The 24,413-nt window shown below is 35.4% G+C and overlaps 2 protein-coding genes across 2 annotated transcripts in view; one reads left to right on the top strand and one right to left on the bottom strand.

The window, feature by feature from the left end:
• Nucleotides 1–1,080: 1,080 nt before the first annotated feature.
• LOC149792123 (NADH dehydrogenase [ubiquinone] 1 alpha subcomplex subunit 8-like) lies at nucleotides 1,081–15,928 on the bottom strand. Its single transcript, XM_089970647.1, has 3 exons — nucleotides 15,749–15,928; nucleotides 9,686–9,861; nucleotides 1,081–1,456 (listed from the first exon to the last, which is right to left on the bottom strand). Exons 1-3 carry the CDS (start codon nucleotides 15,875–15,877, stop codon nucleotides 1,234–1,236), a joined length of 528 nt encoding a protein of 175 aa, XP_089826773.1. The 5' UTR covers nucleotides 15,878–15,928; the 3' UTR covers nucleotides 1,081–1,233.
• Nucleotides 15,929–19,135: 3,207 nt separating this feature from the next.
• Nucleotides 19,136–24,413, top strand: part of LOC149792124 (long-chain specific acyl-CoA dehydrogenase, mitochondrial-like) — a 77,990-nt gene continuing 72,712 nt past the window's right edge. Inside the window, exon 1 of the mRNA XM_089970649.1 lies at nucleotides 19,136–19,269. Coding sequence (XP_089826775.1) covers nucleotides 19,193–19,269 — 77 coding nt within the window. The 5' untranslated portion in view covers nucleotides 19,136–19,192. The remainder of the gene's footprint in view (nucleotides 19,270–24,413) is intronic.

Below are 24,413 nucleotides of genomic sequence, written 5' to 3' on the forward strand. Positions count from 1 at the left end.
GTTATCATATACATTGAACATTATTTCAAACATGCACTTGTTCCAATAAGATAGATAAGATTGATCAAATGAACTATCATTGAATAATGTCAGCACATAGGGAAGTAGCAATATGCTGTCTAAATGCCAACAAATTGTTTTGCATATAAAAAATATTTCTTCTTTTAATCAACTGGCTTTTTTGTATAATTCATAAATATGCAGCATATGTAGAGTACATGTAATGTTAGCATGATGTTCAAAACAGTTCATTCAAGTACTGCTGAAACTGATTGTAAGGAAGAGTTTTAAAGAATACATTCTCTATGACCAACATTTCTCTATCATGTATATGAGTATCATAATTTGTTAAAAATGTTTTTTTTATATGTTTTTCTAATTTCATGGTGTTTATTTTTGTCATCATATCATTATATGTTTTTATCTTATAGATGTTGTCTAATGTTGTAAAGTGCTTAGAGCTTCTAAAGATTAGGCGCTATACAAAGTCCTCATTATTATTATTATAATTCAAAATTTCAACACTGCAAACAATGGTAAGTTTACTGAGAAAAAAAATTAATATACATGTCTCTATCTGATAATCTAATATAACTATGTTCCAATGGCTAACCAGTGATACCATTGTCTATATCTGCTAATCCATATGTATCTATCTGCTAATCCATTGCACCTATGTCTCTATGCCAATCCACTGTGCCTCTGTCTCTATGCCAATCCATTGTACCTCTGTCTCTATGCCAATCCACTGTACCTCTGTCTCTATGCCAATCCATTGTACCTCTGTCTCTATGCCAATCCACTGTACCTATATGTCTCTATGCCCATCAGTTATACATATATCTCTATGACAGTCCATTGTATCTATGTCTCTGACTGCTAACCCATGAGAGACAAAACTATACTACTTACGAAAAAGACAATTCTACAAGCAGAGGCCTGAAATGTCAATAATTTTAATAAATTATGGTTCCGAAATACAGTTTACAAATTGGGATTCTGCTACTTCAAATAAGTCTACTGGGCTGGTTATAAATTCAGTTCCTTAGCTGGAGGAGCTGTTAAGGAAGAAACAATAACTCTGACTTCATTAATTTTATTAAAATCTTATAAGTTACTTAATGATATTCATATGCAACTAAGAAAAACCATTTGAATTACTGTTACTTAGTCTATTATTAAAACCTTCCAATACTGTAACAGTGTTTTATTTGTCACACACCAAAATAAAAACTATGAAAGTAATCCATGTTTGGGCCAGTGCTTATGCTTGGGTATACGACCCTCTACACTCGGGGGATCTGGGATAGGATCTGGGAGTGGTATCTCAGGCAGTATATGTTTGGGTCGTTCCGTGTGGTGAACACGTGTCAAGCTAAAATATCCGATAGGTGGCCTCTCTATTCCAACTTTCTCCCGCATACAGTCATCAAAAATCTTCTGCTGTTTCTTGCATCTGGAAAAACAAATACAGGTGTTTCAATGCAAACAAACCTCTCTGTAAATTATGATGGAAGAAATTTGATTACAACATGTCAGGACTAGGGAAAAATTCTAAACATATATGCACTTTATTTTCTCAATTTCAACTGTGCTTTGGTGAAAAATCTTGTTTACAGTAATCTGTTCAGAAATTGTATATTTTAAAAATATAAAATCAAGAAAATTAAATAAAACCAGAAACTTCTCCATACAACACAGATAGCTTGGCCAATACAGGCTAACACTAGTCTCTTCAATCTTTTGGCTAATTACGTTGCCAATCATAAAACAATTACCACAACTACAATTTTAATTTCAGCACAACATTATGCCAAAAATATCTAAGGCTAAAACAAAGTTTCCTGCTTTTGTCCAGCTTTAGATCTGACTGCTCTTTCAGCAGCATCAATGACACTAAAAAATGTAACGAGCCCAAAGTGACTTGTTTTATTTCCTTGCATTTAGGGGAGTCCTATATCAACTTTATTTGGATTCACAATCAGCCTAGGAAAGACAGAAGTCCTCTTCCAGCCCACCCCAACCACTGTCCCCTCACAATCCTGTATCACCATTGGTGACATGCAGCTGAAGAATGTGGACAGTTTCAAATACCTTGGCAGCACAATATCTAGTGACAGCTCACTGGACAAAGAAATCACTGCGAGGATCCAAAAAGCCAGTCAAGCACTCGGACGACTTCGAACCAAGGTTTTGCAGCACAAGGACATACGCCTGTCAACAAAGATGAAAGTGTACAATGTAGTTGTCCTCACATCTCTCTTGTATGGCTGTGAAACGTGGACACTCTACCGAAGACATATCAGTCAGTTGGAACAATTCCACCAGCGCTCCCTGTGATCCATTATGCGGATAAAGTGGCAGGACCGAATCACCAACCAGGAAGTCCTTGACAGAGCCAACACAACAAGCATCGAAGCCAAACTAATCCAGGCCCAGCTTTGTTGGACTGGCCATGTCATCCGCATGGATCAAAGCAGAATCCCAAAGCAGTTGTTCTATTGCGAGCTAGCCCAGGGAAACCGAAACCAAGGCCGCCCTCATAAGAGGTACAAAGACAACCTCAAGATGAACATCAAATGGACAGACCTCCAACCCTGCCAGCTCGAGCTCGCTGCCTTGGACAGAAGCCATTGGCGAGTGCTGACCAGAAAAGCCTGTTCCACCTTTGAGGATGATTGCCGCCAGCGTCTTGCTGCAACTCGGGAAAGACGTCACAGAACTGCATCACAAATACCACCAACCACCGGTGTCCCATGTCCCACCTGCAACTACCTGTGTGCATCGGAATTTGGACTCAGGAGCCACATGTGCGTCCACCGTTGAATGAGATCGCACAACTTGTCTTCCTCGGCTCGAGAGACTACAATTATTATTATATCAACTTTAATTTTCTTTTGCCCTTCCTACACCGACCAGTGTATTCAAGTATATGTGAGGAAATGGTGTACAATCTTGAAATTTATCTACGGGTTGAGCAGGACCTGAAAATCAGTTGTTGTGACTTCTGCACTCTTACTGTTACCTGTGTGAAGTAATAAAAAAAATTGGGAGATGTGAACAGTTTGGGTCAAATTTTGCATTCAAAATTGCCAACAACTATGTCTTTATCTGTGCAAGTTAGTAATAAATACACAAAATACTAATTATATACACAACTTTTACATAAAATGTGTGACTAATACATGCTGAAAGCACCTTCCATTACATTTTCAACTGAAACATAAAACAGATTCAGAATTCTTTTACAGCATGGGTGTGCTGGTATAAACATGCTTGGGATTTCACTCACACATCTTAGAGTTTCATGTCTGTATGGCTTGCTTAATCAAAAACGAAAAACATGATATGATATTCACTGTTTTGGATGCAGAATATCACTGAATTCACCGTTTAGGGTAAAATAGCAATGAGTTCATTTGGACAAAAAGGAGGCAGGGCATCTGCTCATCATTTGATGTGACTATTTTACACAAATACCCCTCCTCCACAAAACCAAGTCTGATCTGACCCCTATGATACAAAAATTACACTTGAAACATAACAAAAAAAGCAATACCCAATTTGTATAGAAATTTGCAAAAGTGGTGGTGGTGGGAATCAGAAACAAACAATGACCACTGATTGATGCAAGAACATTGCAATATAATGCAAACAACATTTAAAACTCAAACTGGGTCCACAGAGGCCATACAATGTCCAAATATAAATCAGACCTTGATTAGGTCTTCTTAAAACATAATGCATTATATCAAAATTGGTTTCAATTCAGTTCTTCAAAAATTGTTGAACAGAAAGAAGAACTGTGATGGATATGACAGGAAGGAGGTGAATAATGCAATATGGATTTTCCATACACCTATAACTGAGGGTGCCTTTTTGATGGAAAGAAAGTCTATCCAAAAAGTAGTACCCCACAGACACTGAATAGATTCATGGAATAATAGTCTATCCCAAAAGCAGTTCTCCAGAGACATCAAATTGAGGGCCCTTAATTTATGGAATAATATAGTCCATCCCAAAGGCAGATCTCCAGAGACATTGAATTGAGGGCCCTTAATTCATGGAATAAGCCCTTTCACTGATCCAAAAGGTCTGAACCAATGCTTTTAACTTGCTATCAAATATTTCATTAACAATTTTTGCAATAACATTTAATTCCATTTTATGAGAATGAAAAAAAAAAAAGGTTTTTACAATAACTCAACCTCAACAGTTTGCAGACTTTATGGACTACTTGCACTTTGGATAAGAATAAAAGTAATCATCTTGAGGATCAAAGGTCAGGGTCATTGACTGAAGGAACAGAAATTGATTCTTCACGATAACATTTGTTTTGCATTACAATCATGTACCAAACCTTGTGGATGGCATGCTCTTAGGGTAATGAAGAAGCCTATTTATTTTAAGGTCAAAATGTCAAAGTTACAGGCTGCGATACCAAAAACTGGTTCCTTGTAATGACATTAGTTGCACAAAATAAACCTCGACTCAACTTTGTGATGACTTGCACTTAGGGTAAGGAAGAAGTCTATAAATTTGAGGCTGAAAGGACAGTGGCCAAAGACGAGACTGAAAGAAAACAAATGGATTCTGATTGACACAAAGGTCAAGTTCTCAATCATATATAATTACCAGAGTTTGAGCATGACTTACATGTTGGCTAAAAATGAAAAAAAAAATTTTTTTTTTTGGGGGGGGGGGTCAAAAGTTTAAAATTTAAGGTCAATATGACAAAGTAGAGTATTCTTCTTTTTTACATACTAACTTTATTTCTAGTTCACATACCTTGACCAGTGTGGTGGGCTTGGACTTAGATATGGATGAAACCTCTTGATTTGTGGGTTAAAATGTCAGGCTCAAAGAAAAAATGTATTTTGATGATATGATATGATATCTAAGAGACAAAGCCATAACACGATATTCAAGATGGCTGTAGTGGTGGCCATATTGGAAGTAACATAGCCACCATTTTCCTTTATTATCAACTAGATATCAAAAGAAGTCTCTTAGTGAAAACTCTATTATTTGACAACTCATTCATTCAGAAGTTGTGATGATTTGGCAAAATCACAACTGGTGGCACTCACCAGTTTCATATTTTGCATATGGTTTGAATTTTAAAGAAAAAGAATTTCCCTGGGTGTCCTCACTGGTTATACTGGCTATTTAAAAAAGACCTTGTGTATCTTAAGTATTATTCAAAGAACCTTTAATTCCATTTATTTTGGTATATGATTGATGTGTTTAATATGGGTTATAGAATATACAGCTTGACCTTACTTCATATGTACACCTTTCAAAAAACTGCTAGACTTCTGAGGTAAATTGTAAAAAAAAAGAGCTGATAACTTTTTTTACATTTGATATATTTGGTAATTCATTCACTGCACATTCAGAAGCTGTTCTGTCTAGTCTGGCAAAATTCATCTTCCCTATTTTAACAACTGCTAAAGAGAGTGTACTTTAGACTAATTCAGGCTGATTTTTTTCAGCACAAGGGAGCAGTCATTTTAGTTAGCTGTGTGTTTAGATCATTTACAATCTCAAGTACAATATCCAATGAAATTTCAGCCACAGTACATGAAAGTAACATAGAGGTATGCCAAAATTCTCTCCATTGTGCATGTTGCAAAAAATATAAAAAAAACTTCATCTTACCCCCACCACTTTCTCAGAAGTTCATAATATATGTAGAGCACCCCCACTATGGTGGCCATACTGGATGCTGAAGCTGAGCCATTTTCCTTTAGGACCAACTTGATATCGACAGTACTCTTTTAGTAAAATCAAATACTGACATGACAGTCAGATAGGCATACTAGACATGAGAAGCCTTCTAGTTAAAACTCCATGTCAACCTACTTTCTGTTTTATCTAGGACCAACTAGACATGAGAAGCCTTCTAGTGAAAACTCCATGTCTACCTACTTTCTTTTTTTTATCTAGGACCCACTAGACATGAGAAGCCTTGTAGTGAAAACTCCATGTCAACCTACTTTCTTTTTTATCTAGGACCCACTAAATATGAGAAGCCTTCTAGTGAAAAATCCATGTCAACCTACTTTCTGTTTTATCTAGGACCAACTTGACATGAGAAGCCTTCTAGTGAAAACTCCATGTCTACCTACTTTCTTTTTTTTTATCTAGGTCCCACTAGACATGAGAAGCCTTCTAGTGAAAACTCCATGTCAACCTACTTTCTTTTTTATCTAGGACCCACTAAATATGAGAAGCCTTCTAGTGAAAAATCCATGTCAACCTACTTTCTGTTTTATCTAGGACCAACTTGACATGAGAAGCCTTCTAGTGAAAACTCCATGTCAACCTACTTTCTATTTTATCTAGGACCCACTAGACATGAGAAGTATTCTAGTGAAAAATCCATGACAACCTACTTTCTGTTTTATCTAGGACCAACTAGACATGAGAAGCCTTCTAGTGAAAACCCCATGTCAACCTACTTTCTGTTTTGGAGGTGTAGCCAAAACAAGATTTCCAAGATGGCCACTGTGATGGTCAAAAAGGACATCAGATTGTCAATATCTTCATTAGGTCCGGCTAGATATCATAAGCTCTCCTGTGAAGTGATGACCCCATGTCAACTGACTTTCTGTTCAAAGGGTGTGGTGATATCAAGTACCAACACCACCAAGACAGCAAGACAAAGATGTACAGTAGTCCCCCTCTTGAACGTCCCCCCCGACCAGCGGCCACCCGCTCCTTACGGCCAGAATCCATTGGCACCGACAAGTTTGTGTTCAAAAGCACCCATCGCGAAAGGCCACCCGGCTAACGCGACCAGCATATTAGTGCAATAATATAAAATTTACCCCTCACAAGTGGCTGTATTTTATCTGAATATGTATCCAGAACCAGTATTTTATTCATAACGTGTGTTAATTAATCCAATTTCTGTTTCCCGATGTCAGGTTTTCGTTACTGAAAGAAGTGATGAGTAAAGTACATGTATCACTAAGGTTAATATTATATCATTTACGCCTCACGAGAAGCTAAATTTATTCCATACAAACTGAGAAAGACTCAAATTTTAATCCAAACAAAAGGGTAAGTACATGTAATCCAATTAGCCTTACTGCTGTGTTATCATAAGATGTCTGGTTTAGTCACTCTGATAACAGCTGAGAAGTGGCAGTATCGATGTACAATACCCAAGTCAGCAGGAAAATGGTTTGATAGCCTTTATGGCTTCCCTTAGTAAGAAGTTGAGCTTGTTAACTTTGATAATTAGTGGCTATTACTAATGACAATAATTGTCAAAATTACGAATCCTAACGGTCGCAAGGTCAAATCTGTGTGATGTTAATGGTACATATCGAAGCCGTTTTGGCTTCTCTCACTTAGTGTAAAGAAATATATAAAAACAATAGGGTAACAGACTGCGACTAACGAATCACGTGACAAGATCACTTCCTTTAAAAACACACGGCAATTTGTTTAGATGCATGCAAAATTGTTTTATCAGTATTGAAGTTGGCAAAATGAATAACTTACTGCAAAAAGATCAACATGTCATCGAGGAAAAGAAAAATTCTCAGTTTAGAAGAGAAAGTGAAAGTAATTCAACTCACGGAGGTGGAGTGTGTGTGTGTGTCGAGGATCCTTGCAGAAAACTAACGTCGGGAAGACTCAGATAAACAATACTGTGAAAGATAACGAAACAATTCTGCAGAAGTGGGCAGATGAAATGGACGGAGAAAGGAAGATTGTTTGAGCCAGGAGACATTTGTATCCTGATTTGAATGACAAGAAAAAGCAACAATTTTGTCAGTTGAATTGGGATATGACGACTTTACCACAAGTAACGGATGGTTGCACATATTTCAAGTGTGACACAATATTAAGTGTTCTGTCCTTAGTGGAGAATCAGCTGATGTTAATAATGAAGCTGTCGAAGATTGGAACAAAAGACTAAACGATATATGCAGAGGATATGACAGCAAGGATATTTTTTATTGTGATAGGACTGGTTTGTTTTTTTAGACTGTTACCAACAAAGTGACAGATGATGTGATCTGTAACATAATTATAAAGACAGTTTTAAAACTATATCAATGGTTATTCATAGCATTCTTTTGAAAATGATGACACAGTTTGTTTTACATTTATTTCACAACATGCATGTGATTTTTTAATGAAATATTAAATGTTTTAGAATTAGATGTACTTGTGAATTTCTTCATATGTATTTACTATTCGCATTTGTCATCCCCCTCTAGAAAGACCACCCTCATTATAAGGCCACTTCCCTGCTGCATTAGGGGTGGCCTTATAAGAGGGGGACTACTGTACATGAGAGCTGTTGCACAGAATGTTCAGAATGATTAGAGATTAGTCTACCGAGTGACAACAAAAATAATAACAGAGTGACATAATAAAAATAATAAGAAGAATTTTAGATATCTGATTAATCCAACTGAATTCCATTGAAAATGCAACCTATATAACAGCTCTTTTAAAGGCCAGCCATATAAATGAAAAGATATACAGACACTAATGCAAATTTTTCCTTTATTTATGATGATCTACAAAAAATTAATATCAAAACTTACTTTGAACTGCTTCAAAATTTTCATATTTTTATAGGGAGTGATTAGGTGCTCTTTATAAGTACTATGCACTCATGTAAAAGAACAATGACAAAGTCAAGGACTGTTTTACTGCAAACCAATTAAATGTCATTTAACAAATGAAAAAGGAAAATGAAGCAAAATCATCAAGATTTTGAAATACTGAATATCACATGTATGTTATATGGCAGAACAAAACTTTCACCTCATTCTATATACATCATAAAATATACTAATTTCTGTAAAAAAGTGCACAAAATCATAACTGTAAGCAAGTTATTAACAGCAAAAAAATGAAAAATCTATTTTCTGAAACTATTCAAGAGAATATAAACTTGATCTATTCATTTACATAACTGGAGGAAATGCAATCAGATACTGTAAATCCTTACAATAGTGAAACTTACTGTATTGAGAATTACTTAGTATAAAAATACATTCCCATTGCACCCCTGACAGCACTTGTACATAAACATATTGCTTCATTATAATGGATGCCTTGCTCTTACAAAACAAGGACTCCAAACCATTTGTTAAAATAAGGAACTACCGTAATTCAATTCCCAATAACAAGTAAACTAACCATACAGTTAAATCCCCCTGTGATGTCAAGTTCCTTGCAGAGCTTTAGTTTTGTTAATAGGGGAAACAACCCCTACATTTGAGGAAAACTGTATATTCTAATCTTAATTTACCATTAACAGACCTTAACAAAAAGCAGTGTCTTATCAAAACAAAGCAAAGTGAAAAATGAGCAGATACTTTATATGATTTGACTGAGCACTGTGATTTAACAAGCAATCACTTAACAAGACTGAGAAGTAAGGCTTAATGACTACTCAGATGACTGGACACTGTGATTTAATAAGCAATCACTTAATAAGACTGAGAAGTAAGACTTAATGACTACTCAGATGATTGGACACTGATTTAATAAGCAATCACTTAAAAAGACTGAGAACTAAGACTTAATGACTACTCAGATGACTGGACACTGATTTAATATGCAATCACTTAACAAGACTGAAAACTAAGAGTTAATGACTAGTCACATGACTGGACACTATTAGTAAGCATTAACCTCTGTGACTTACGGCTTAAAGATCAGATCTCTGGAGGAAAAGTCGATGCATTCATGGAACTTTGTAAATTCATCAGCACAGTACTTCTTCACTTTGCCGAAAAATTCAAATCCACACCTAGTTATTTCCTTCCCCTCGTTTAAACATTTTCTAGGATCCAGAGTTTCATGATAACAAAGCATGAACTCCTGAAAGGAAGATAACACAACGGTGAATAAGCAGCTGATCAGATCTGTTTATGACATATATATCTTATGTAAGAATAAAAACCAAACCCTAAACATCATTGTAACTACTGTAACAGGACTATAACTTGGTACTTATCTTTTAATCACCCTATTGCTCTGCCAATATGCAGTAAATATGATAACAATACAGGAATGGAAGCACCCATCATATAGCACTTAACAGTGAGGTCCCAAAATGTTACACAATTCTTCTTTTGACATTCACCTTTAACCATGATCATTCATCTCAAAACACATGCAATGTACAGTAGTAATCCTGGTTAATGGTCACTTATCCAGGGACACATTATTTTTCCACAAAAAAGTACAAGAAACTGATCAGAATTACCTACATATGAATAGCATTATTTATATCTCAGTGTAAATATCTTTACATTGTGTGATGTCTATGACCTGGTGAGTTAAAATAGGATGCATGACACACACTTTTGGATGCTTGAGGATTGCTGCACAATACCATAATTACACATCTTAAATGGCCAGGCATGTTAGAAAAGGATGTATGATTCTCATACCTTGATGTATGAGGGTTTCTGGTCAATATGATAATTACACAACTGAATGGCCAGGTGAATAAAAAAAAGAATGAATGATACTCATACTTTGATGCACTATGACTTCTAGGCAATGTTACAATTACACATCTGAATGGCCAGGTGAATAAAAAAAAGAATGAATGATACTCGTACCTTGATACACGAAGACTTCTAGGCAATGCTACAATTACACATCTGAATGGCCAGGTGAGTTATGTATGATATTCATGCCTTGATGCATGGGGGCTGCTGGGCAATACCACATTGTTCATACTAAAAGATGGACTGTTATTAATAATGGTCAGGACACTTTATTAATATGCATGGATCTCATGCTTTATAGAATTCATACATGATCTTTATGATATAAGCCCATATTTAAAGTTCATTCGGTTCATTTTTTGTGTTTTTTGGCTCAGCAACACAAATAGGTATTTTTTAGTGCTGAGGTAATTGGAGTAAAGTGCCCTGCCCAAGGTATCATGGCTTTCAAAGGGGTACACAGGGGTAATAACCTCAGTCAGTCACACACAAAATCACTTCATGTGTGGATCTCATTCATCAAACTTGCCTGAGACCTTCAGGATTCATAATATAAATATTCCCAATTTGATAAGAACTGGACTAGAAATACTATATGACTGATAACAAGCATTTGCTGATGGATGCACAATGGACAATGCATGACACAACATGTACATACCATAAGATTTTGACAGGTAAAAAGTAAAAATTACAACAAATGGACAGTTTAAAGTTCAACTTAAAAATCAATATAATGTACCAGTGAGAAGAGTAAATTAGTGTCTGATCTACTGTACTGGCCTTGTACTTGTTATTGTCATTGATAACAAATGTCCCTTTTCCATACAATTTTTATTGCATGAGCTTCTGAAGATGGCCAGTGGCTGTACCTTGTCACTTAAATCAGGGGTATCCAACCTTTTCTCAGCTGGGTGGCCAAAAGATAAAATGCTTAAAGTTGTTGGCCACAGGATCAATCAAGAAGAGTTCCTTATCACTAATTATGCATATGAATTAAAACAATATTTTCAAATGGACTGCTTACATGAACACGGGCTGCACAATGTGAAGGCTTGGACACTCCCAACTTGTATGCATGAAACTAGATGACCAACTTCAAAAACTCACCTTAACATGATCTCTAACTGGACTTGATATCTTGGGAATAAAACTGGCACTCAAACCCTCACAAATGAAAAAATGAGTAGAAGTCTGACCATCCTTGCCCAACATGTTGAAAATTTATAAGACAATAGGCTTTAATCTCTGAAACACTTCTTGAAGTTGCATATTTTCCCTTCTGCTGAAATGTTAAGTTTACAATCTGGGTTTTCAGATCCCGAGTGAAAGTTTAACCCCTGTGATTATCATGATCTACTTGAGCGTTTCTCAAACTTATAACATTTGTGTATTCTTTTGGGTCATTGATCTTATTGGCATATCCCTTCTCCATGTGCTGTAGTGTTTTTATTCACAGTGAATTTTAGTGATTTATTTTCGGCCCTGTACCCACTGAAACCTTTTTGTGTACCACACTCTGGGAAACACTGGTCTTCTTGCATCACATATACAACAGTAAATTAAATCAGTTTTGACCTTGAAATCTGATTACTTTGACCTTGAAATCTGATTACTTTGCATAATATCATTCCTAGTGATTCATCAAGTTCCTTGAGCATCCCTCATTCAACCAATACGATTGATTAATTGATTATGACTTTTCATGATTGAGTTTCCTTATTAAATTAATATTACTAGAGTGGGAAAAACTTAAAAAAAATATATTAATTTAATAACACTATTATAAAAAGAATAGTATTTACTATGCTAAATTGATGACAGTATGAGAAATATTTAGTCTGATTTATGCCTTATCCATTTTTGAAATATAATTTAGCCATGATATAAGCAACCTGTTTTAAAATGGCAGGCAACTGTGAATGTGAACTTTTTGACTTTTCTGGAAAAAAGAAACAACGAAACGTGTGGGACAAAGTGTAGGTTCCAGAAAGAGGGATATGGTCATGCTGACATTCTAAATCTGACAATAGTGATTGGCATGTTATGCAAAAGGAAGACATGTTCAATAATTAGAGCAATGTTGCTGGTGTCATAGTAAGTAAATCATGGAAGTATAGTGGCCTGTGAATTATATTTTGTACACTATAGATTAGGCAGGGGCCCATCAGTAAGCTTTGCATATGGACCGAAATATCTTAGTTACACCACTGAGCAGACCATATTTTTGAAACTCTGAAGATTAAATGGATCTTAGCTCTATTTGTTACATTAGATGATTTACATTGTGTAATATCTAATGGGAATTAAATATGGCATCAAGTTTCATCCAAATATGGAGTGTTTCTAACCATGCCTTGAATCTTGACTCCACGAGTTTTTCTTACTTATTGAGAGTTTTTAAAATTTTATGTTTAATGTCTTTTTGCACACCAGCTTCATCTTAAAATTCATTGTCAAACATGGGTGTGTCATAAAATAAGGGCTCAAAAGAGAAGATGACTAATACTGGTACCATAAGGAACCCTGAGACGGCTTGTGACAGCATGTTAAATGTTGTCAAGATGAATTCTCACATGTTTTAGCTACTGCTGCTCAAACATATGCAGTCAAATGGAGCATGTATTAAAGGTACTGACCCCATTGGGATAGTTTTTTACTTTTACCTCAAGATATTTTTTCTTCAACTAATAAAATGGGATTTATATTTGTTGCAATAAATAATTGCAATATTTTTTCAATTATAATGGTATTTAAAACAGAAAACTAAATGAACAGATATACTGAATAACAGCAATCAGATAATAACCATGGTTGTCATCATCACCATTAAGACTTCCACCATCATGTACATGAAATTTTGTGTTGTTAAACACAAAATGAGAAATTACCAAAGAATCTGTCTTACAATACAATACTAGATGCACATTACGACTTCAGGTTCTCTTTGTCCTCATTTGTGCCCTCACTTTGTGTTACAGTCATTTCCATCACAAGCCTGTTTCAAATAAAATGAAAAGGGTTTCTTTAAGGGCTGATCTAGTTGGCATGTACAAAGCTACTTCTATCATTTTGGGGCATAAAACCTAAATCAGTGATGAATTTTTTTTTTTATATACAGGACCAGGGTTGGTGACTTAAAACAAACACAAGCCCTGACTGAAATTACACAAGCCAGGACTCTAATTTCCATATGCCCAAAATGTACCCTTCTTTTAACAATATTTGTCACAAAACCTTAAATTCATTTTGGTGGTTTGAAAGTAATACAGGTGTCATCAGTATTCATCACAATATTTGCTAGAGACTGGATGGTAGTGGTGTTCAAACTTCTCTACTGGATTATGTGAGCGTATCCTGGTCAGAACCAAGTTGATGTATGTCAATATGTTGTTTGCAGTATGTGCAAAGAATTGCCTCTCTCTCACCTTCGTTTTGTTTTACTAGGGTGCTTCACAAAATAAAAATCCATCAACCAGTTCTGAAATTTGTTTTTGTTGAGCTTTGTTGAGATTATTTATAGCCAATTGCTTCCTAAATTGGCTATAAATATGAATCACATTTTAATACTAATTTTGAGAATTGAAATGATTATGCTTTGCGTTTTATAAATGCAGTAAAATCTGGCTTCAGATAAACTTTGCCGCTGTCCAAAAATTTGTCAAAAACCTATAATACATATGGCTTAAATATTTTCATTCAGCACAATATGTATTAACTTCTGTTCTCCTACAAATTTTTGGCATTTCTTTGACTTGCCATTATTGGCTTGTTCCATGTCCTGATCGTACCTATGCAAATTAGCACCATGGGGTCACCTACTGCAGTTGTCATAGACATCTCACTAGCTATTGTCAGCCAATTAAGTAATATGTTAAATGGTGGTTTATACCTGACCTCTTTGCCTTTTAATTACTGCCATTTAAACTGCCCAAGGGATAGTTTTACATCAGCTATAATCATGACTGTTTACCAATTATATATGCTTATACCGAAAGTGTTTTTTTTTTTAATTATTATAAAGATTACTGAAAATTGTTTTCTTGAAACCTAATGGTGTGTGGGGTTTGGGAGAACAAAATCATGCTTTTAGCATGACATGCCGTGTTACAATCTCCATTTCACATAGGACAGTGGGAATCTGATTTTAATGGATTGCGATACATTATGGCAAGTATGTGAACATATATCAGAGAGTTCAAAGTTTCTTCTGACAATTTTGATTATTTTTTTGACAAGCCCGACAGACAGCTCTTTTAGAATACAGGATGGGCCCAATCTGAACTTAGAGGGGCCCCAGACATCAGATTTTATAAGCACAGATAATGGTTCACTTTTTAGTGTTAATCTGTGTCAGAGCAGAACACTCTTGTATTCAGCTGACTTTTACCTGACTGAAGCTGCTGATGCAAGAAAGGAAAGCAGCTTCACAAGGCCAGAGCAATGCCTGTTAACTATATAGTGTGTCTGATATCAATGGCAAGCGATAGACGAGCAAGTAGTTTTCTGCCCTTTTTCATTACATTAATGGTGGAAGAGACCACTGGTATTTGGCACTATCGGTGCAGGAGTTTTCAGCATTTGGCTCTATCAGGTGGCCCACTTTTATACAACATTCATCAATTTAAAATTTTTCAGGTCAAGAACTTTTGGCCACGCTGGTGTTCTGTTTTGACAGGGATTACTACTAAAAAAAAGTCAGTGTTCTGAAGGATTATATGCCATTGTTCAAGTGAAGAGGGATTTTACATTCGTGTACAAAGGTCAGTTAAAATAAATTTATTGCTAGAGAGCAGTAGATAGTCCGTGAAAGCCAAGGAATGAAAATTCCAGCACAACCAGTGCCAAGCACCACTGGTCTTCGCCACCAATATTGTCGAAAGAAAAAAAAAACCACAGAGAACTATAAGCTGGTCTGCAGGAAATGACTACTGTGGATGATGGAGCTTGGTGGTTAAGATGCGATACTCTTGCAATGAATACAGAGCACCTGTGTGTAAGGGTACAGACAGTTCAACAAGAATGATGTCTATATGGTTGTTCTCCGCCACCAGTCATGTTTGAAGAAAGAATAAAATAGGCTGAGCTAGTTGAACATTAACTAGTCCGACAATGTAAGACGTATCACATGCTATTTATGTTTTAGTGCCCAAAACAAATATCAAGGCCGAGGTCTTACACTGTAGGACTAGTTTATCCCCCTCCCCCCCCCCCGTGTACTGCCATCACTGTAATTACTCATTATTTACTTTGCACTGATTGTCACAGTATTTTCCGAAGTGAAGCGCCCCAGCTCGCATGACCGGTGTGGTCAACGTTAATTCGGGAACGGTCAGTTCCTCGTAGCTTGGTAGATAATCAGATTCTCTCCAAGGCATCTTCGTCTGCTGAATACGAACGCCCTCTGCCCAAATGGAAAGGGTAAAATCAGGGGACATAATTATGAAAAGTTTGAATATTCTACCCCGAAGCGGAATCCGCACGCAGAATAACAATCCAATGACAGTTATCCGTTTCGCGTTTCTTTTATGAGACAAAAACTTTTCACTAAATAGCGACAAAGTAATATGAATAAAATTCACATTTCCATTTCTCTTATCTGTGTTAATGAAGAACTTAGTGGTATACCCCGATCTTTCTATTTCAGGCTCCATAACTTGGAATAAAATAAAAAAAAACCTCAAAACAAAACAAAACAAAAACAAACAAAAATCCCATAAAAAATAATAAAACAGCAATATCAACTAAATAGAAAACAAACGAACAATGCAATACATTATTGCAAGCGAAAATGGACATTTCTTCAACACTGATGGTCATCTTCGAAAAGCTTCACAAAAAGTCACACTGTTGTTTGATTTGCTTTCCTTCAAATATTACAGTGCAAGAAAATTAAATCACTATTAATAAATAAAATAAAAAGAAACATTTATATAATTTGGAACAGAAATACCATTTTAATCATATTAAGACAATGACTAAAATAAAACAATGATGATAAACTAATTAACACTAATTGCTATACTCATGTCGGGTACAACATGCTAAACATAGAGAACAAATAAATGTAGGTACATAATATGTTGTTTAAAAAATAACAAGTCATTAGTCAAGGTCAACTGTAAACTCATTTAATGATCAAGGTCAACCACACAATATATCAATATATATATACATAACATATAATCATGGGAAAAACCCAGCTCACAATGCAAAATAAAAACACATAGCATCTCTCACATCAATAAAACTATATAGTAGTGCAAGGCATGCTAAGTCTCTTAGATCCATAGTACTGTGTAGTAGTGCAATGAGTAATTACTCTCAGATCCATAGTACTGTGTAGCAGTGCAACAAGTACTTACTTTCCGATCCATAGTACTGTGTAGCAGTGCAATGAGTAATTACTCTTAGATCCATAATACTGTGTAGCAGTGCAATGAGTACTTACTCTTAGATCCATAGTATTGTGTAGCAGTGCAATGAGTACTTACTCTTAGATCCATAGTACTGTGTAGCAGTGCAATGAGAACTTACTCTTAGATCCATAATACTGTGTAGCAGTGCAATGAGTAATTATTCTCAGATCCATAGTACTGTGTAGCAGTGCAACAAGTACTTACTCTCAGATCCATAGTACTGTGTAGCAGTGCAATGAGTACTTACTCTTAGATTCATAGTACTGTGTAGCAGTGCAATGAGAACTTACTCTTAGATTCATAATACTGTGTAGCAGTGCAATGAGTAATTACTCTCAGATCCATAGTACTGTGTAGCAGTGCAATGAGTACTTACTCTCAGATCCATAGTACTGTGTAGCAGTGAAATGAGTAATTACTCTCAGATCCATAATACTGTGTAATAGTGTGATGAGTACTTACTCTCAGATCCATAGTACTGTGTAGCAGTGAAATGAGTAATTACTCTCAGATCCATAGTACTGTGTAGCAGTGCAACAAGTACTTACTCTCAGATCCATAGTGCAATGAGTACTTACTCTTAGATCCATAGTACTGTGTAGCAGTGCAATGAGTACTTACTCTTAGATCCATAGTACTGTGTAGCAGTGCAATGAGAACTTACTCTTAGATCCATAATACTATGTAGCAGTGCAATGAGTAATTACTCTCAGATCCATAGTACTGTGTAGCAGTGCAACAAGTACTTACTCTCAGATCCATAGTACTGTGTAGCAGTGCAACAAGTACTTACTCTCAGATACATAGTACTGTGTAGCAGTGCAATGAGTACTTACTCTCAGATCCATAGTACTGTGTAGCAGTGCAATGAGTACTTACTCTCAGATCCATACTACTGTGTAGCAGTGAAATGAGTAATTACTCTCAGATCCATAGTACTGTGTAGTAGTGCAATGAGTAATTACTCTCAGATCCATAATACTGTGTAGTAGTGCAATGAGTACTTACTCTCAAATCCATAGTACTGTGTAGCAGTGAAATGAGTACTTACTCTCAAATCCATAGTACTGTGTAGCAGTGCAACAAGTACTTACTCTCATATCCATAGTACTGTGTAGCAGTGCAATGAGTACTTACTCTCAGATCCATACTACTGTGTAGCAGTGAAATGAGTAATTACTCTCAGATCCATAGTACTGTGTAGTAGTGCAATGAGTAATTACTCTCAGATCCATAATACTGTGTAGTAGTGCAATGAGTACTTACTCTCAAATCCATAGTACTGTGTAGCAGTGAAATGAGTACTTACTCTCAAATCCATAGTACTGTGTAGCAGTGCAACAAGTACTTACTCTCATATCCATAGTACTGTGTAGCAGTGAAATGAGTACTTACTCTCAGATCCATAGTACTGTGCAGTAGTGCAACGAGAACTTACTCTCAGATCCATAGTACTGTGTAGTAGTGCAATGAGTAATTACTCTCAGATCCATAGTACTGTGTAGCAGTGCAACGAGTACTTACTCTCAGATCCATAGTATATTGTGTAGCAGTGTGATGAGTACTTACTCTCAGATCCATAGTACTGTGTAGCAGTGCAATGAGTACTTACTCTCAGATCCATAGTACTGTGTAGCAGTGCAGTGAGTACTTACTCTCAGATCCATAGTACTGTGTAGCAGTGCAGTGAGTACTTACTTTCAGATCCATAGTACTGTGTAGCAGTGGAAAGAGTACTTCTTTTCTCTCACATCACATCTTTAGTACCATGGCATACCAACTTAGTAATTACTGGATCTCAAAAGTTCCGAATAGATGATGGAAATTATTTGCTAGTTCAAAACACTGCTAATAATAAATGAACCCCTTTTGGGCAGTCATCATGCACCACATAACATAACCCCATGTCATACAATGTAAGACATTCACCCTGATGTTTATGTTTTGGAGGGTCTTACATTGTAGGACTACAGAACCCTGTGCCTAAATCCATACAAGTACCTTCATTTTTAAAACGTAACTTGTATCTAAGAATAAGAGAGGGCAGCTGTGTATTTTTGGATTGAAATAATATTTGTCTTCAGTGCTTGTCATATAATAGATAAAGATATATTACTTAGATTTCAGGCATAGTTTTACTATCCGGAATGTGAATTGTTATATCCGATGAGTCCGAGTCAGCATTTGAGTTGTCGTTGGATTAGAGAATACCGGCGACGCGGATACATTCGGATATTTTTGTTAAACACTACCTAATGGTCTACACAAGATAAAATGTTTTCCCGAACTGTTTCCCACTTTATTCGAAATGAAGTGTACGGATCGAAAACCATATGGAAAATTTGCAATAGGTAATTACAGATTACTTGAAGTTTAAACCTAAAGAGTCTGTTGTATGGGAAGTCTACTCCGTATGTACCTTAACATCTTTTTTTAGGACAGTTCAAAGTCCAGGGTACAAGGGACAGTTTTTTTTATGAATGCACAAATTTAATCCCACCTGCATAATGTCAAAAAAAATAAAAAATAATAATAATTAAAAAGTAGACAGGGTTGGTCAAAAGGTCCATATTTCTGGATAGCCAAATTTAGACAAAGCATAATATATTATTCACATGACCTGTGACATAAATGTCCGTTCATATCAAAAGAAAATAATGTACACGCGGCAGTTAAAATATTCTTGTTACCGATTCTTTTCTTAAAACACATAATGCTATTTACATAAGTTTAAGTTCGAAACACAAATTTAATTGATTTTTTTATCATCAAAGGATAACTTGCGGAAATCGGGCAGCAATAGTTGCTAACTTACTCGGGAAAGGGTTAAGGTCAGTCAGCTATGAAAAGACATACCTGAGCCTCAGGTATTACCTGTGAATGTGCAAGAGTTTGTTTGTTGGCGCAGTTGATATCAACACCAACTATCTGATTGCATGAAGCCTACATTTCGAATTGAACTCTAACATAACACTGGAACTAACTGGGACAAGGCAAGAGAGAGCATCTAAAAAGGACAGTCATTCAATGTTCTTCTAAATAAATCGCAGGGCAAAGTTGTTTTCAGTTTCCTAACAGAGGAAGGCAAACTTTATATTTTTTAGGCGATTTGGTTGCCCGCTTCGCCTGGTAACATGACCCCTGACAATGTGATGATAACAGTTATCCAAATGTTTTACTTAATTAGGAAGGTCAGGATTAGGAAGTGCCACCTTTACATTACCTCACAGTTTTGTTTGATGTGTATTTACAAATCAATTTATGTATCTACTTAAATTACCTCACAGTTTTGTTTGATGTGTATTTACAAATCAGTTCATGATCTACTTATAAAAATGCTAAAACTCGTAAATCTTTGTTCAGTTGGCCATGTTCTTTAGTAAATCAGTATATATGGATGAATTTCCTTGTGGCACATGTAAATCAAAATGACAGCCATCCAAGGGTTGTACTATTAGCTAGTACATTTGTAGTACGCACCAGTCATGAAAATCATTATGAGAAATGTAACTACTTTGAATCATGCACAAACAATGAAATAAATGAGCAAATTATTTGACGCCATTCTCACATGTATCCTTGTATTCAGACCATTAAATTAATTGTTCGCACATAAGTCCAGGTAGTGACATTTACAATGTACAGCTGTTTTATTTGCTAGTTTGCATTAATCTCCTCATGTATCCCAGAACAATAAATAAAAAGAAACAAGATCCATTAATCATAATGTAACAAATTGGGGGGGGGGGTATGGGCTAACTTGTGTAAAAGTAATAAAAAAATTTCAAGAATGCTCAAAGCCAGGACCTTTTTATTTTTGATTATGAAATTGTGAAAAGATGCATAATACAAGAAATATGACTAAAATATGAATGTATGTGTTTGATTATGTGTAACGTATGCAATACACAAATTCTATAATATGCTGGCCTTCATAACCTTAACATAATCATTCAGCGAGAAATGGACGACCCACGGAGTAAGTATTTTGAAAGTTAACCCTAAATTCTTAGTGTGGTGGGAGATAGCTGGTTATTTATGTGGCACAATATTACTTTTATATTAGGCTTGAATCAATAGCAGTGAATTGAATTTGTTTGAATTGAATTGATTACTATTGTTGTACTATATATAATTCCAGTCTGTTTTTGAGAATAAAGAAATTAAAATTTGTAGACTTGTCTTATTTTTATAAGTATCTATGAGCTTTTTAATGCCATCCAATAAAGTTGTAATTATAACTACCTCAATGCAGTTATCTTTTATATGGTGGAGAGATGTTGATAGAAGCGTTAATGTTGACAGCTATCTCCCGAATTTCAAATGTCACTCCTATTTATACTCTTTGGAAAGTAGTCATATGATGTAAACATAACCAATCATTGCTTGTCTGGGACGCCGAACAGGTCTGGTGGTGCTGAACAGATACTCTACAGTGACACAAACTGAGGGTTAATATACAATTTAACCATCATCACTTGTCTGTTCGCACTCTATCATTAGCAGATATATAAACATTATGTATTTTGCCGTGTCTGTCAAACGTCAACATACTTGAAATCATAACCAAGACAGTTAAGCTTGGGTGAAGAGTACACAACTACCGATGAACGCTGATAACATTGAAAATATATTGACCAGCATAAAAATGAAGAATACACCATTAAATATTCAAAACATACTTATTCTAGTATAAAAGAAGGCCAGCATTTACAATCAACAAGTGAAGTTTAATAAAAAATGTGAACTTGACAAATTTACTGTGTGGAACCGGTCATGTGATCTAGTGTCGGCCATCTTGCTTGCAGACGTATTTTCGTGATGTCAGCTGTTGGAGTCATCGAGCTTAGTGCTATTCAAATGATGAGTTGACATGGGAATTTAAGGGTGATAAACATATTTCTTGGTGTGACAAATTCATATGAAATAAGATTCCAGAAGATTTTGTGAGTATTTAACGATGTGCGAGGTTGAGTTTGATGACTCATGTTACCACATGACCGGCAATCACACTTGACATAAACATGAACAGTTTAATACAGATATCAAGGTAAGTCGCGATCTATACACTTCTGATACATTACAATGTTTAATTTCAATCTTTCAGCAGTTTATATATTCATTGACACGAACAACATGTTAAATTTATGACACAGAAAAACCACCCTTCCCATCCATCATATTACATCTTTAGAGCCCCAAGTCTATTACAATAATATTATAAATAACTTAATAAATCATTATTAATATCTATTTATTATTAAAAGCTTAAGCATTAAATACTAATAATAATTAAATTAAACTAATGTATGCATTGTTGATAATTATAGTATTTACCTTCAGAACTGTCATCAGAATGCACAGTTTACAACTGTTTATTAATTTGCTTTCCAATTCCTACCTGTAAAATTTACCATTCCATCACTTGTCGGCAGTAATGAAAGTACATGTTATTTTATTATAAAACTACTATTAAATTATCAAAGTTATGAATGATTTATACACAGTCAATGATAAACTATGATATATATAAGATATCTAGAGTGAGTTTTAGTGTTTTCAATACTCTCCAGTGTTTCAGTGCGTTGCAGTGTTTCTTTGCACCATCCCCACATAAATATCTGAATTTTTAACATCCAGTGGTCATTTTTGACACCAAGAGATGCTCACAGTGCATACACAAGCCATTTTACTAGGTGACAGTTCTGTACAACACTGTGTATTAAACAGCGTAGGTGGCGCTATACAGTTTCGCATTTTGCATAGGGTTAGGATTTTAAAGAAAAAGAATTTCCCCGGCTCTCCTCACTGGTTATACTGGCTATTTAAAAAAGACCTTGTATATCTTAGGTATAATGCAAAGAACCTTTAATTCCCTTTATTTTGGTGTATGATTGATGGGTGTACTATGGGTTATAGAGTATACAGCTTGGCCTTACTTCAAATGTGCACCTTTCAAAAAAGTGCTAGCTCTACTTGGTCATTTTCACTTCCTGAACTTCAGAGGTCAATTGTATAAAAAGGAGCCAATAACTTTTTTTACATTTTATATATTTGGTAATTCATTCATTGCACTTTCAGAAGCTGGTATTGTCTAGTCTGGCAAAATTCATTTTCCCTATTTTAATAGCTGCTATGTATAGTGCACTTTAGACTAATTCAGACTGATTTTTTAACACAAGGGAGCAGTCATTTTAGTTAGCAGTGTACTTAAATCATATAAAATTTCCAAAAGTACAATATCCAAAAGAAATATCATCCACATTACATTAATGTAGCATAGAGATATGCCAACATTCTCTCCACTGTGCATGTTTTAAATGCGAACTACTTCACCTTACATACGTCACTCTCTCAAAAGTACATATTATCTGGTGAGCGCCACCTTAGATTAAAATAGTTTTTTTTTAAACCAGAAGACTGCTGAGTGGAAGGCTTACTGACAATAAAAACTTTATGAACTAAAGAATACTCATCAGCTGTACGAGCAGCATTTTTGAAAGTTTTGACGTTGTGCTCAGCCTTAATGTCGCTATGGAGTTGTTTGAGATTTTTGTAACCTTGAACGACTTTCTTGGCTGAGTACCACCTTTTATTCTCTTTCAAATTTGACATGGGTTTGTCCAGTTTCTTTTTATAGTTCCTAAACTTTTGCTGATAAACCTTAGGTACCAGCTCATAACCCTTCAAGATAAATTCCTTCACCAGATCTTAATCAGCACTTTGCTGTGCTGACAAGAAAGCATAGTTGTCACAAGCTTTGCAAAATGTGCATTTTGTAATAACAGATTCCAGTGCTCTGTTGGCTATTTCTAATTGTCAGCAATTTTTTCAAAATGAGGGAAATATTTATCTACTTCTTTCTCTTTAAAATGGGGTACTAACCTATTATTTTTAGCAACATCAAAACCTGAATTTTTGTGCAAAGTGGGACATGCTTTCCATTTGCCAGCTCTAATTCTTTTAATCTAAATTAAAATTCCCTTCCATTTCTTTCTGCATTTCTTTTTCTTCCTTTTCACATTGGATTTGCATTTGCATTAGCCTGTCTTCTTGTTCTCTCTTTCTTCTTTCTGCAGCTGTAAATGTATTTGTCTCTCTCTTCTTTCTGCAGCTGTAATTTTATTTGTCTTTCTCATCTTTTTACAGCTGTAATTGTATTTCTCTATCTTCTTTCTATAGCTGCAATTGTATGAATCTCTTTCTACAGCTGTAATTGTATTTCTGTCTTCTTTCTACAGCAGTAATTATATTTGTCTCTCTTCTTTCTACAGCTGTAATTGTATTTGTCTCTCCCTTCGTTCTACACCTGTACTTATATTTGTCTCTTTTTTCTACAGCTGTAATTGTATTTGTAACTCTCATCTTTTGGCAGCTGCTGCTGTATTTGTTTCTCCTCTTTCTGTAAGTGCATTTGCTTTGCTTCTTTCCGAAGCTAAGGCTTTCTTAACTATTTCATTCTTGTATTTTAATTTCAGAACTTTAAAGTTAGAGC

The sequence above is a fragment of the Sinohyriopsis cumingii genome, chromosome 9 (assembly GCF_028554795.1).
Source record: "Sinohyriopsis cumingii isolate HCF-2022 chromosome 9, ASM2855479v2, whole genome shotgun sequence".
NCBI lineage: Eukaryota > Metazoa > Mollusca > Bivalvia > Unionida > Unionidae > Sinohyriopsis > Sinohyriopsis cumingii.

Coding starts and splice junctions, on each gene's coding strand:
- LOC149792123 (XM_089970647.1), bottom strand. CDS start 15,877: ATGCCTTGGAGAGAATCTGATTATCTACCAAGCTACGAGGAACTGACC. Junction 9,862..15,748: donor ACTGTGACAATCAGTGCAAA/GTAAATAATGAG, acceptor TCTTCCTTTCAG/GAGTTCATGCTTTGTTATCA. Junction 1,457..9,685: donor AGAGATCTGATCTTTAAGCC/GTAAGTCACAGA, acceptor TTGTTTTTCCAG/ATGCAAGAAACAGCAGAAGA.